This window comes from Chiloscyllium plagiosum, unplaced genomic scaffold (assembly GCF_037043375.1).
Source record: "Chiloscyllium plagiosum isolate Xiang-an unplaced genomic scaffold, Cpla_swu_hap1 HiC_scaffold_2, whole genome shotgun sequence".
Classification (NCBI taxonomy): domain Eukaryota; kingdom Metazoa; phylum Chordata; class Chondrichthyes; order Orectolobiformes; family Hemiscylliidae; genus Chiloscyllium; species Chiloscyllium plagiosum.
Window position 1 is genome coordinate 21,559,268 of NW_028270140.1, and position 15,700 is coordinate 21,574,967.

General features: G+C 38.4%; 1 protein-coding gene across 5 annotated transcripts in view; it reads left to right on the top strand.

The window, feature by feature from the left end:
• The window catches only part of LOC122563792 (ephrin type-A receptor 5-like), a 332,189-nt gene that overhangs the window by 151,106 nt on the left and 165,383 nt on the right, over window positions 1-15,700 (top strand). For all 5 annotated transcript variants that reach the window (XM_043718006.2, XM_043718007.2, XM_087995269.1 and 2 more), the window contains exon 4: window positions 12,548-12,703. In XM_043718006.2, the coding sequence (XP_043573941.1) occupies window positions 12,548-12,703 (156 nt within the window). The remainder of the gene's footprint in view (window positions 1-12,547; window positions 12,704-15,700) is intronic.

Below are 15,700 nucleotides of genomic sequence, written 5' to 3' on the forward strand. Positions count from 1 at the left end.
TCAGAGTTTTTTCTGTTTCCTCTCTCATTTTCTTGAAGATTCTAGTGCATATCCCAAAGGACATCTTTTGTCAGTTCTTAGCCAAGCATTCAGCTAGAAATCTGCAGGAGCAAATTGATAATTCGTAGTGAAGTACAAATCTGTTATAAACTAAACTGGCTGCTGTATTCAGAATGATTATTAAAGCTCCTAAAGACCCAATGTAAGACTCAAGACATATTTCCGTCCCTGTGGAAGTCCTGAACCAATCATTGAGGACATGCACTGGAATTTTGAACTTTCAATTGACAATTTCCCTGCTCCCTGGGACCCTCCAGAAAAAAAAAACACAGACTCTGAGTTAGAGCAGGAGACTTCAGACAGGTCTGCCATTCTTACTTGGATAGTTACCAGGGAAATGTTACACACAACGCCATTGTCTAACCTCTGGGTAATTATGCAACTGACCCGTAGTCACTCATACTGTCCTACCTCCTACCCCCCTCATCCATGTGACACCTGTCCCATTTGCCTCACCCACATGACCTATTCACCAACCTATTTGTCATCTCCTGCTGGAATGTACCTTTGCAAAGAAAGTCTGGAGAAAGATGCAGTGGTTTCTGTCGAGTTCATCCCCAGCAGCTCTGTGACACAGGACTCTCGAACATGGAACATTACAGTGGAGAACAGGCCCTTTGGCCCTCAATGTTGCACCAACCTGTGGAAATAATCTGAAGCCTATCTTTCTACACTATTCCATTTTCATCCTTTTTCAACGCTTACCCACAATCGAAGTAAGGCTCACTGTTTTATAATTATTGGGGTTGTCTCTACTCCCCTTCTTGACCAACGTTTGCTATCCTCCAGTCTTCTGGCACTAGTCGTGAGACAATGACGACATAAAGATCAAAGCCAAAGGCACTGCAATCTCCTCCCTGGCTTCCCAGAGAATCCTAGAATAAATCCCATCCGGCCCAGGGGACTTATCTATTTTCACACTTTCCAGAATTGCCAACACCTCCTCCTTGTGACCCTCAATCCCATTTAGTCTAATAGCCTGTATCTCAGTATTCTCCTCGACAACATTGTCTTTTTCCATTGTGAATACTGACGAAAAAATATTCATTTAGCACTTCTCCTATCTCCTCGGACTCCATGCACAACTTCCCACTACTATCCTTGATTGGCCCTAATCTTTCTCTAGTCATTCTTTTATTCCTGATATACCTATAGAAAGCTTTAGGGTTTTCTTTGATCCTATCTGCCAACGACTTCTCATCCCCTCCTGGCTCTTCTTCGCTCTTTCTTTAGGTCTTTCCTGGCTAACATGTAACTCTCAAGTGCCCTAACTGAGCCATCACATCTCATCCTAACATAAGCCTTCTTCTTCCTCATGACAAGAGATTCAACTTCTCGATCACTCTCGCTCCCTTGCTCGACCACTTCCTCCCTGCTTGACAAATACATACTTATCAAGGACACGCAGTAGCTGTTCTTCGAATAAGCTCCACATTTCAATTGTGCCCATCTTCTGCAGTTTCTTTTCCCATCCTATGTATCCTAAATCTTGCCTAATTACATCATGATTGCCTTTCCCCCAGCAATAACTCTTGCCCTGTGGTATATACCTATCTCTTTCCATCGCTAAAAGTGAACATAACCGAATTGTGGTCACCATCACCAAAGTGCTCACCTACCTCCAAATCTAACAATTGGCCAGGTTCATTACCCAATACCAAATTCAAAGTGGCCTCACCCCTTGTTGGCCTGTCTACATACTGTGTCAGGAAACCGTCCTGCACACATTGGATAAAAACTAACTTATCCAAACTACTTGAACTATAGTATTTCTAGTTAAGTACTCGAATTATAGTATTTCTAGTCAAGGTACTCCAAAACACTCCACTCTGTGGTCTGTTCCAGACGCATACCGAAACAAACATCGACTCCAACTGGAGGACCATCAACTTGATAAAAGATGCTCTGGTCTTCCTAAAGCTTGTTGGTCTTCCAGAACAAGGAGTTGACCTTGGTGGAGTGTTACAGACTGGGACACTCCAAGGCCCAGGAGTAAGTGCTGAGTGACATACTCAAGCATGGAGCAACTGCCATCAAGGCACAGCGGGGAAAGACCACTGTCTGAGGTCTTCTTGCTGAAGTTAATTAGGGGTCCGTTCAGGTATCGGACCCTCTTACTGATTTAAATGCATGTTAGTATAATCCTGTTTTAGTAAGAAATGTGTTTGGTTTGTTTGGATAGAGCCAGACTCCAATGTTTGCTTGTTTCCTTGATATACAACTCTACAGAAAAGAACTATATTTGTGCATATACACAAAGATGTTTTTATGATAATTAATTTTGAAATAAAATGAAAAAACAATCGTTTTGTTCATACTGGAGCACAAAAACACACTGACAAGCTTTAGGGTCTTACATGATCAATCCGAATATACCATCCAGTGCTGTATAAATAAATGTCTTCTGCATATAAGCTCTTCAGTGCTCTGCCTATGATTCCTGCATCGACAGTATTCTTCAGGGCTCGCTTTTGGAGGTTTGGGAAAAAAAATCATATTGTGCAAAAAGCACAGTACAATACAAATTATGTTTTTGCAATGGGATTGACATGATCTGTTATGGCTCTCTACAATTGGACAAAGCTTCCATCATAATTCTGCAGGCTTGATTCATTCAAGGACTTATTCTAGTTAACTGCAACAAGTTCCAATGTTGTAAGTTAAGGTTCATCACCAAGTACTCTCTTGATACTGCAATCTGGCTATATTTACTTTCATGAACTATTATACTTCAGATGATGAATAAAATGTTGTGTTTCTGTAATTTTCACCATTAATTGGTACTGAAACCCTTTTTAGAAAGCTGCTTTCTACATACAATATCAATAATTATGTGTGCAGCCATCCATATCTTCTAAGCTTGTGGGTTCGCTGAGTTTCTTTTTGCTTCACAATTTGAAATGACTGTTATTATCTGGTATCGACTCTCACTGCATTGCTGATCATATATGTTCTTTGTGGTCTGCACCTTAATAAATGAATAGATTCTGAAAGTTTCCAGTGTCAAGTTTAATCTTTTTTCCTTCGGATTGTTCTGAGCTGCATCTAATCTCTGTTCAGTCACCGTGTAAATGCTTTCATTAGAGTCAGCTCTTTTTGGACTAAAACAAATCTGACAAAGATTCATCAGTAATGCCTTTAACAAATCTGTCTCTCCTGAATTCTGACATTGAGGCTCCATAGTCCATTAATCTGCAGAGATCATTAATAAAGTCACCTGTGACTTCCTCCGGATGCTGTATTCCTCAGTTAATCTCGCTCTTTCAAGAAGTCTATTAGTTCTGACATTGAAATAATCAGCAGAGGCTTTCAATACCTTTTTGAATTTGTCTGTTATTTTATCCCTTGATGAGCAACAGCATAAACTACTATATTCACAGTTATGCATCAAATGCATTTGCTTGCTCAACTTCTGACATAATTTCCCATTTAGAAGCTATTCGATGCCGCAAGAATTATTTTCTCCAGGATGTCCAATTTTATACTCTATTTGGCCCATCTTTGAAATTAAATCTTCCTGACAAAAAAAATGTTTCTTTCTAGATTGCTATTTTGTAGTAATAGTGGTTCTCCCGAGTTTTGCCACTGTTCTGGAGGGGTTTTCTGCTATTTGTGGCTTTAATGGAGAATTTCCCATCTCTTGCAGCTATAATCAAGTCTCATGAAAAGATTATCATGTTAGGTCAGAATCAATCACTTCTCTAAATTGACCAATGCTGATCTGCTTCAACAAAAGCAGAAATTGCTGGAAAATCTCAGCAGGTTTGGCAAATTTGTGGAGAGAAATCAGGGTAACATTACTCCAGAGACTATTAGGAGGACCTAATCTTAAGTGTGTCTTCTCCAAAATCCTACTTTAATTATATCCCCATATTCTCATAATATTATGACAATGACTAGTACTTATTGCATTTAATCAAGGATTCACTCTTTCAGACCTTTTCCATCTCATATTAAACATCAGGCGCATATTAAATTGGAAAATAAGATATTCCCATGGACTATTCTGTAACCAAAGCTTCGTCCTGTGCCTGTTGCTAACATAGTTGTACTGCCATGATGCTACAGTTGTACTGGTACTGCTTCTGTCAGTCTGCTTCAGCTTCAGATCTCCCGAGGATTAGGAGCACACTGTGTGTTAGCCAATTTGATAAATGATCTGAATCATGGATAGGCCTCAGTGGTGCCAAAGACTGTATTGACAGATTAACAGTGAATATGGAGCATTGCCAGGAATGTGGTATAAAATAAATGAGGTCTAATTAAATGACCTCAGGAATAAACCTAAATGGCTGAGCTATTTCTAATTTGGTAACATATCAAAATATAATATCTCTTAAAGTGGGTACCTTACTGACATTGAGTTGAATGTAGAGATTCATTTTCCCCTTAGGATTATAATTAAAAAATAATGAGCTTGGAAGACTATTCTTAGTCACAGGTCAGTTCTGAAGTACTGTGGTTTAATTCACCATGATGGACTCATCTTAATGTGAAGCAGAGGGCAGCAGATATCTTTTCCTTTTATATATTCACAATATATTCTGATAATTCTTGATCATCAAAATCTCTAATAATCAAAACAAGTTAATATTGATCTGAATAGGTTTTGACTGTGGACCTTCAGGCAAAAGTAGATTCAGATTTATCTTTCGTAAGTATACTCAGGAGATAGTTCATAACAGCCTTAAATTAGGTTTTTTGCTAGGTTGTATAGGAGAACCAATTTGGGTTAGTTAATGAAAAGTCAGACCACTCCAGAGTACAGAAACTGATCATAGACTTCTCTTTTAATAGGTAAACAGTTCTTTCGAATTAGTTTTATTTGAACACACAAGCAATAAAAACATGAAGGCAGGCATTGTCTTAATTTGAATGAATTGATTTAACAGAATATATTGAATTTGTCATTAGTTTAATTTTTTCCGTCATTCAAAATCAATTGAATTGAAAGCAGAGCCAAGCAGTACAGCTGCTGCCTGTACATAGCCAAAATGCACCCTGTACATTGAGATCTTGATTTTTAAGGCCTGTTAAGTGACAACAGACAGTAATCAATAAACGTTGGATTTCTCACACAGCATGTCTGGTGCCGAGTTGCTAATCTTTTCTGGGAAAGCCTTCCACCTTCCCTGGAGAACACATCACAGAATTCAATCCTTTTTACTAACAATTTAACCTTAAGAATGCGCTCAATGTGGAAATAATTCAGGTAATTGGATGCTCTGAGAGATCCAGTTATGATATTTTATGAAGAAGCATTTGCCATTCCACTTATTTATCTTCAAGTCTGTCACTAGTACTTGCTACATCCACTCTTTGTTAAGGCTGGGCAGAATCCTTGAAAATTTTGCAAAACTAACACTCAACATTCATCCCAGTGCCTTAATCAAACTGAGTACATTAATGTGTCTATGTAAAGAGAAAGAATTTGCCACTGGCTGTATAATAACCATTGAATGAATATATTTTTCTTTAACATTTCACACAGGATATGCACTACCAGTGTTTGTTATACACAGCACTGAAAATATAGCAGAAGGTGTGAACCATGCAAAAAGAATTAGCAAGAAAATATCTTGTAGCCAAACAAAGTCTCAAGTGCTAAAAGGAATTAATGAAATAAGTACTTGTTTGAGGTAACTCTGACATTAATGTATTCCATATCTCTCTGAATTTGAATTTCTAACTTGGTGCTAACATTTAAATTGTTGCATTTCATATTTGCCTTGTGAAGTGTTACAAGTTCTTCCAATTCATACATTGTCAAACCCTGAGGCTATAGACGAGAAGTCAAATTCCACTGCATAAAAATAAAAATATCAATTTAGAGTAAATTTTCCTTTTAGTTTCAGAATACTGGTTAAGTTAGTGTTGATATTTTTCCCATATGTATTTGTTTGATTCCTGTTACCCATCAAGGGAGATGGCATACAGTGGCTTACCCGGATGGTCAATAGTCACACATGCCGGCAGTGAGAATTCTCTGTGTGCATCAACATTGTAGCTGAGATTCTTTCCTTATTCTCCCATGCATATTCTAGCAGAAGTAATTGAATAGGATTCATAAGCAAGAAACCAAATTTGCACCAAGGAAAGTGACTAAATATCACTTTATGGTTTAATACAGCCAGTAGATTTTGATTAAACATTGTTGCATGTATACATGAAAAAAAAATCCAGGTGATAATCTTAAATTCATCCAAATTAACAAAAAAGGTCTTCTAAATACTCAGCAGATCAGGCAGCATCTGTAGATAGAGAAATATAGTTAATGAAGGGGGAAAATTTCCTCTTTCTTATCTCTTATCTTGAGAATTATGTATCACACAACCTGATATTGATTTTTTTCTCATACTGCCTTTGCCTCCACTCCTGCTTCTATGTGTTGGAGCACTCTTAAATTCTTGAAGTTCTGAAAACGAGTCATGTTGGCCTTGAAACATTACTGTTTCCCTCTCCACAGACCTGCCGCATTTCTCCACCATTTACTGTGTTCGTTTTAAATTTCCAACATCCACACTATTTTGCTTCTATTCATTGGGGATTGATACTCTACAGTTGCAGCTGGACCTGATTTTTGAGACACTTTTTTAACTGAGATAATATTAAGGTTTAGTCCACAGTGTAAGATGATTCTTCAGTGGTAGCCTTGAATGTAACTGTAGCTCACAGTAGTAATGTACTCTGTTATGGAGTAAGCCAGACCACTCAAAACATTCTTAAGCAGGCAGCCACAGACCATAACTTTGCAGTTTATTTCGGTAAGTGTACAGTGAAAATTACCCGGATTAAGTTAGCTTGGTTGATTACTAGATTTTAAGACAGACCAAAAATGTATTCACAACATTGCACAATGAAACACAAAGAATGGAATAAAGAACCCCTACAGAACTCAACCTATCCAACTAGACTTAATTATGCTGTTCCAAATATACACAACAGTCCCAATAAGCAAACTCCCTTTAAAACCCAGTATAAATGGAACTCATGCTTACAGGTTGAAGTTGAAGGGCAGAAAAGAGAGAGATTTCCAACACAGCTCCATGTTGAACTTCCCAGTTCAAGCTCAGCTCAGCTAGAGAGCTGACCACTCCCCTTTCATTATACAGGTCACTTCTAAAACATGAGCACTTTGGCCAGAAGTCTCATCTGTTTACAAATAAACAAAAAGCCTCTCAAAATCCTTTCCATCTCTATACCAAACCAGACTGATTGTAGCCTGGTCTGGTTTATTATCCCTCTGAAAAAGATCAAGGACAGAGTCTCCTTGAGCCAAGGAACAGATTTTAGAAAAAAAAGGGACTAGTTTTATGACAACCCATTTTATAAAATGGAATAAATTCCATATCAGCCGGTTCCCATTCCCCGGTGCCTGCTCATTTATTTTAAAGGCGCTATAAATGAGTTTATCCTGGTCCATTAACTCCAGAAAGTCCTACCAGTTCATGATTGAAAAAACACTGATGCCACTCATTGATTTTGCTGTCAATAGTTGTGTTAAAGTACATAGGCAAAGTGGACTGCCAAGATGGTTTAATAAGAGTCTGGGTGAGTTGTGCGCCTTGTACAGCAAATGTTGAGAAGACACTGGGATGAAACAAATTCAGTCAGAGAGGAATTTATTTAGTGTAAGTTTACTGAATAGCATTCCAGGAAAGCCTGAAGAGTAATTAGATGAAGACAGCAGAATGATTTTGATATGCCTTAATTTACAGCTTCTGTGAACTGTGAAGCATGTAAGTCGCGAGCATGGTGCTAGAAAAGCAGAACAGGTCAGGCAGCATTCAAGGAGCAGGAGAATCAATGTTTCGGGCATAAGCCCTTCATCAGGAATGAGGCTGATTCCTGATGAAGGAATTATCAATTCTCCTGCTCCTCGGATGCTGCCTGACCTGCTGTGCTTTTCCAGCACCACACTCTCGACTGATCTCCAGCATCTGCAGTCCTCACTTTCTCCTTGTGAAGCATATAAGATTGGTAAAACAAAACAAAAGATCTGTTTCATCAGAAGCGCTACCAAACTGAAAATAGGACTGAATCCAAAAGCTAGCTCATCTCATCAATGAGTTACTCTGTTGCCTGAGTAGGCTACAATATCTTTCAGATTCTTAAATTTTTTAATAGGATTCTTCTTAAACAAGACTTGCATTCCAAGATATTTTCTATTAAACCTGTTCAGTGATATTATGACACACCTTTGGAGCAGGTTGTACTTGAATCCTAGCCACCTACTCCAGAGGTAGGGACACTACCACTACACCACACAAAGTTTAGAACTCTTCTACAATGGCAGTGGATGTAGATCAGTGGTTAGTTTTAAATCTGAGATAGATCATTTTTTGTTAACAAAGTTATAAGGGATATGGGCCAAAGGCAGGTGTCTGGAGTTAAGCCACAGATCAGCCATGATCCCATTAAATAGCAGAACAGACTCAAGAGGCCGAATGGCCTGCTTCTGTCCCTATGCCACAGGAAGTCCTAGATTGCCATTCCAGTAGAGGAATCTAAGCAGCCATCAGCTATCAAATGACCAACTGAAATGGCAGTTCTTGAAATGTATCTATGGTATTGTGACACAGAAAGGATGACCAGAATCAAATGGAATTGTTCTGATCCTCAACTGTCTCTGAGGTTGGGCCCAGCACTTCAGAAAGCATCAAGTTGACAGCAGGTTTCGGGTAGATAGGTAGGAATTGTAGAGAGTATTGGACTGGCATAATGGGAATGTCACTAAAAGATAGTTCCACTTCTTCCCTTTCTTTTAGCTTTACTTGTTACATTCTCTGTCACCATGTCCTCTCTCCCTTCCCTCACCTCAGTGGGACTGTCTGTTCTTTCAAGTCTGGCAGTTAGGCATACAATTATTCTGCCATTCTCACACTTAACCTGAACTGGCAGCATCTAATTAGCATATTTTCTCCTCCAGCACTCTGCATCCTACCACCTCCACACACACCTCCCCAACCCAACTATAACATAAATGCCGCCCCTGGTCATTTCACTTCAGCTCTGATGAAGAATCATCCAGACTCGAAACATTAGCTTGCTCTCTGTCCATGGATACTGTCTGACCCTCTGTGATCTCCAGCATTCGTTGTTTGCAGTAATAATCTAAGGGCCCATGATGATGTTCTGAGGCCACTAATTCAAATACCATCATGGTACCTGGTGGGATTTTAACTTAGATTAGAATTGAAAGCTAATCAATGTAACTATCATTGAATAGATTGAAAACTCACCTGATTCACTAATGCTTATGTAGTTAGGAAATCTGTCATCCCTATCTCACCTAGACTTAGTGGGATTCCGGATCCACAAACATGTGGTTAGCCATTAACCAACAGGTTGACTATTCACAACACATTCTAGCCCTGTCAAAGATGTCTACATCACATGAAAGAATAAAAATTACATCCATGGGCTTGCCAAATTACTGCTCCTTCTGACTGTAATGAAGTTTATGGAAATCAAAGAAAATTCAGAAACAGGTGAATTCTTATTCATCTTAGAAGGCTTTCACATCATATTGATGGCAAGAAACAGGTCTTTTGACCCACAGGATCCAGGTAGAATATATGTGCCACATGAGCCTTCCCCAGCCTCCTTCATCTAACCAGTTAAAGTACTACTAGCCTTTTCCTTCTATTTAACTCCTGCAGTTTGTGCCTCCTAGTTCTAATCTCAGCAATTAGAAATATGCTCTCTTTGTTTATCCTCTCCAAAATTTTAGAATATTATAGATCTTCCTCAAGACTTGTGGTAATGTAAATGATGAACAATGGTGGTCACAGCATTGATATCTGGAAGACCACTTTCCAATTTCTTCCAGTTGGAGAAGCTGCCTCCTATGCCTTGCTATACTTTATATTTTATGGCTAACTTCCAAACCATTCTGTTACTTGTTCTAACCTTGTTTATCAGTCAAATACTTTGTACCTTCTCATAAGACTTTTGAAAATACAAATACATTACATGCAATGCATTATCCAGTTCTTTTTGATTTTCCTAGTTCTCCTGCAGTTGTAAGGTTATGTAGCCTATTCCCAGGCTTCTAAGAAAATCACCTCATCCCGATGCTTTATTTTTTAAAAAATGGAACATCTGCTATGCAGGTCTGCCAAGACTACCAGAAGTGTCCACAATGTGCTTTATTGAATCGTGAATTATTTTGCTTCCTTAGATCCCTTTTTAGGTTTTAGTGTTCCAATTTAAAAATAACCAACTTCCGCCTTGGGACCCTCCAATCACATGGCATCATCATTGACTTCACCAGTTTCCAAATCTCTCCTTCCCCCACCTCATCCCAAATTCAACAGTCCACCCGGCACCGCCCTCTTGAACTATTCCACCTGTCCATGGCCTTTCCCACCTATCCACTCCACCCTCCCCACCGATCTATCACAATTACCTCCCACCCGCATCTACCTATCGCCATCCCACTTACCTTCTGCCCCAGCCCCACCTTCATCCTCTATTTATCTCTCAGTCCCCTTTCCTCCCGCATTCTTGATGAAGGGCTTTTGCCAGGAACATCGACTCTCCTGCTCCTCAGATGCTGCCTGATCTGCTGTGCTTACCCAGCACCACACTTTTTGATTATGCTGAAAGTTAGAAAGTAAACCTGTAATCTTTGTTATTAGATAAACTACAGATACAAATATCAAAAAGAATATGCAGATAAAGATTAACACCGATTCAGTTCTTGAACATTGCAGGCTTATTACTAGCTTGAAGATCCCTCATTCTGAGGGGAAGGCTTTGAAGACAATAAAAACTGAACGAACTGTGGATGCTACAAATCAGACACAAAAATAGAAATTGCTGGAAAAGCTCAGCAGGTCTGGCAGTATCTGCAGAGAGAGATCAGAGTTAACTGTTTGGGTTGAGTGACACTTTCTCAGAACTTCTTTTCCTGAAATTTGTTTTCCAGCAGTTTTTATTGTCTTCAAGCCCTTTCCTTCAGAATGAAGGATCTTCAAGCAAGTAACAAGCCTGCAATGTTAAAAAACTGAATTGGTATTAATCTTTATCTGCACATACTTTTTAATATTTGTATCTGTAGTTTATCTAATAACAACGATTATAGTTTTACTTTGTAACTTTCAGCATGGTCAAAAAGTGTTGGTGCTGAGTAAGCACATCAGGTCAGGCAGCATCCGAGGAGCAATTGAAATTGCTGGAGACAAAATTCTGTGGAAGTGTCACTCAACACAAACAATTAACTCTGATCTCTCTCCACAGATGCAGCCAGACCTGTTGAGCTTTTCCAGCATTTTCTATTTTTAGGTTGAAGACAATGTTAGGATTTAGCAGAAATGTTTGTTTCTTCAGTTGAATTACTTTCACAGATAGACTCAGGGTAGAGCAGGTTTTGAGCACCAGGGGTGTGAGGGATTTCCTGATCGTCACTCGTTCTGTGGTTAGTGCATTGCAGATTGTCTGGTCACTTTCAATAGAACTATGGTTGATTTCTGAAAAACCTTTCTCTTGAAATGAGAAATCTCTTCTGTGAGAACGTTGTCTCAGGCTTTGCTGGAGAGTTCTGTTTTGAAATAATGTGTCACAGACTCTTAGGTAGATCAAATTTAAAATGGTTGCTATGTTAACATTTATTGAATCATATCCCACAAGGCAAAGTCAACTATTCTGGAATCCCTTGAGGGATTTTCTTTCATTCTTTTGCTTGTCTAAGAAGTCTTCAATTTTTACACCTTCAAGGACCCATTTTGCTGTCAAAGAGTTTAATCAATTTCGAAATAGGCCTTGTTGATTGTGAGATAACATATCAGTCTATCTACTTTTGTCTGACCATGAATTAAAAGTGAGTTTTATGTGAATCCTGGAAGCCCTTTCTTATGTGCGTCTATTATTTTAAAAAATCAAATTAGCCTTCTTTATAAAATATACAATATTATAATTACATGGTCATGATGATACTTATTCAAAATAAGACTTTTGATAATCAAGATATATTAATTTGATTATATTTTCTGAATATTCCCTTTCTATTGGATCTTTGAAGAAATAACAGAAAGTGTAGACCTTTGGCTTACTGTTCTTCTAAAAGTACTTAACTGTGTCTAAAATATTTTGGGGTACTGAGGGCCTGAAAGATACTATGCAAATCAATTTTTATCCCAAGCTTTTAGTGTTCTCTTGATTTATACACCGGAGAAAATATCCATATAACTGTGAAACAAATTATTGTAATGACACAACTTTATGTTATGTGTAGGATTAACATATCTCAGATATAAATTGTTTTCTTGTGCAGCCAAGATCATAAAAACTAACACCACAATTCAGTGTTGACTGCACTGAAATACTTACAGGCACTGTATATTTATGTCACAGGTGGATGTTATTCCAAATGGAATAACGTTCTCATATGGTTTGTATAAAAGGAAATAGTGCATATTAAAAATATTGAACAGCTGTTTGGTGAATTTCATTGAAATCCTTGTCATTTGTTTAATTTCTACAGTTTGTCAGCCAGGATTCTTTAAGGCCTCACCATATAGCCTGTCCTGCAGCAAGTGTCCTCCCTACAGTTATACATATGACAAGGGATCAGTTTTCTGTCATTGTATGGAAAACTACTTTCGGAGAGATAATGACCCTCCTTCAATGGCCTGCACAAGTAAGTAAATCTTATAACCTCATAAAATTATTACTGTGATATTAATTTATTCTCAAATTTTAACGTGGAGTGCAAACGTAAACAATTGAATGGACTGTAAAGTCTACAATGGACGAGTCTCATTATCACAAAACAAAGACCTGTGGATGTTGAAGATCTGAAACAAAAACAGAAATTGCTGGACAAACACAGCAGGTCTGGCAGCATCTTTGCAGAGAAGACAAACTTCAGTAGTAAGGTGTCATCTCTTGTCACTCTGTCCTTTATCATTGTAATGAGGATAGATTGTTTAATTGGTGAATACTCAGACTTAATGGTCTTGATTGTCTCCTCCCTGGAGCTGGTGTGGAATGTAATGAGAAAGGCAAATAATGGATATGTTTGTCATGGAGAGATATTAGCTTCCTTTCTCAACTCCTCAGCAATTAAGTGCTGAGTAAGAAGTATCGTAGGTGACCATCTTGACTCATCATTAATTAATGTGATTAGATGGTCAATTCATGGCCACTTAATGACCTCAACTGGAATATTCTGTGCAGTTTTGTGTGCCATAATTTGGAAAGAATTTGAATGCATTAGAGATCGTGCAGAACACATTTTTAAGAATGGTTCCGGGGATGAGGAACTTAACATAAGAACATAAAACCTAGGAGTAGTAGGACTAGTAACCAATTCAGCCCCTCAAACTGGTTCCACCATTATGGCTGATCTCTTCTTGGTTGTACCTAACCTTTTCTGGCCATTCTGCTTGACCTTTCAACCCATTAGAAGTTGAAAATCTGTCTATCTCCTCCTTAAATTTATCCAGTGTCTCAGCATCTACCACACTCTGGGTAGTAAATTTTACAGATTCACAAACCTTTGAGAGAAGTAATTTCTGCTCATCTCTGTTTTAAATCTGCTCTCTCATATCCTAAAACTATGAGCTCTCATTCTAGATTGCCCCTACATGAGGAAACATCCTTTCTACATCTACTTTGTCAACATCCTTTAGCATTTTATGCAACTTCATTCAATCTCCTCTCATTCTTCTAAACTCCAGAGAATATAGACCTAAACTGCTTAATCTTTTTTGATAAAAAAAATCCCTCATCTCTGGACTCAATCTTGTGACTCTCCTCTGAACTGTCTCCAATAAAACGACATCTATCCTCAAGTAAAGAGACCAAGATTATGCACAATATTCCAGGTACACTCCCACTAACCGCTTGCACACCTGCATCAACACCTCCCTACTTTTACACTCTATTCCTTCAGTTATAACTTCAGTTCTGTGGATATATTGGAGAAGAGAAGGCTTAGATGGTATCTAATAGAAAATTACAATGTCAGGAAATAGTTGATAGGAAGAAACTGTTCTTGTTTGTAAGTTTGGAGAACCAGTGGGCATAGATAGAAAATATGTTGCAAATGAAGAAAATGTAACATGAGAGGGCGAAAAAAAAAGCCTACCTACACAGTGAGCAATTAATATTTGGAATACACTGCCTGGAAGTTCAATGGAGTCAGGTTAGATTGAAGTATACAAGATGGCGTTAAATGATTATTTAAATATAGGCAATGTGCAATGTGTAGGAAATTGACACCAAGTCATAATTCCCAGGTAGCCAAAGTAGACACGTTGGGCCAAATGGACTCCTTCACTTCCATAACAGGTCTGCAACTCTGCAGTACCATCATTGAATCCCCTACTGTCAATATCCTGGATACTACTCATGGCCATAGTATTGTGTAATAGAAGCTGAGGCTCAAACAAGTAACTCACTTCCTGTCTTCCCAGTTCCTTCCTCCCATCTACAAGGCACAATTCAGGAATGTGACAGAATAGCTTCCACTTACCTGGTGAATGCATCTGCAACAGTGCTATATCCAGAACTAAGCAGTCCACATTATTAACACGCTATCCATGATCTTCAGCATTCATGCCTTGACCACTGATGACCAGTGGCAGCAGAGTGTACCATATTTAAGAAGCACTGCAGTAATTCTGCAAGCACTTTGTAAACCTGAGACATTACCACCTTGATGGATAAGAGTAGCAGATACGTTGAACACCACCATCTGCAAGTTCCCTCCAAGCCACACATCATCCTGCTTTGGATGTATGTTACCATTTCTTCTCTTTCTTTAGGTTAAAATCCTGCAAATCTCTTCCTAACATGTATAACACCCTAAAAGACTGCAGCGGTTCAAAAAAGCAGCTCACCATCTCATTCTCCAAGGCATGAAAGGTGGGCAATAAATACTAGGCAAGCCAGCTATACCCAAACAACCCACGGACAATTGAATAAATGAGAGAGGTTTCAAATGCTTCACACAGCTGAAAGTTCACATTGATAAAAGGATCATCTTAGTGGACTTTGCTTTTACATTTGGAGAGAATTTTAGCTTTTTGATGGAGATCATTAAGTTGTTATAATAAATGATTGTTACTGTGATAGATTTTTTTTTCAATGTCTCATTGCAGATTTGCACAAGATTATGAAGTATGAAGTATCAGATACCTCTGTTATTGATACCTTAATGGTCAGTCTGATTGACATTTTTACACAGTCATTGCTTCAATAGGGATGAGTTGGCGTGGAGGGGACATGGAAATACAGAAAATGTTTTTGAACTTATCTTTCCAACGTTTCCTGAATCCATACTATGTTTTATTACCTGTTTGAGGGGTCATGAACTATGAATTTTGAAAGGTCGCCCTACTCCACAAAAATTGTAGAGGACTAGATAATGTATAGAACCACAATGGAGCCATCTAGGCAGTGAGCTCAGTACCTGCATCCTTTTTCCACATTTGCGAAAATTATGGGAGCCAGGAATGGGGTTGGGAATCCCCAAAGCTACTCTCCATTTTTAAATGATTCTGGAATAGTTCCAACTTGGTGAAAATTCAGGTCACTAATGCTATCACTGGAAGTGTTGCTATTCTTTTATCTGAATTTGGATTTTGTAAAAGCAATTCAGGCAAATACAGACCAACATTGAAAACATTGT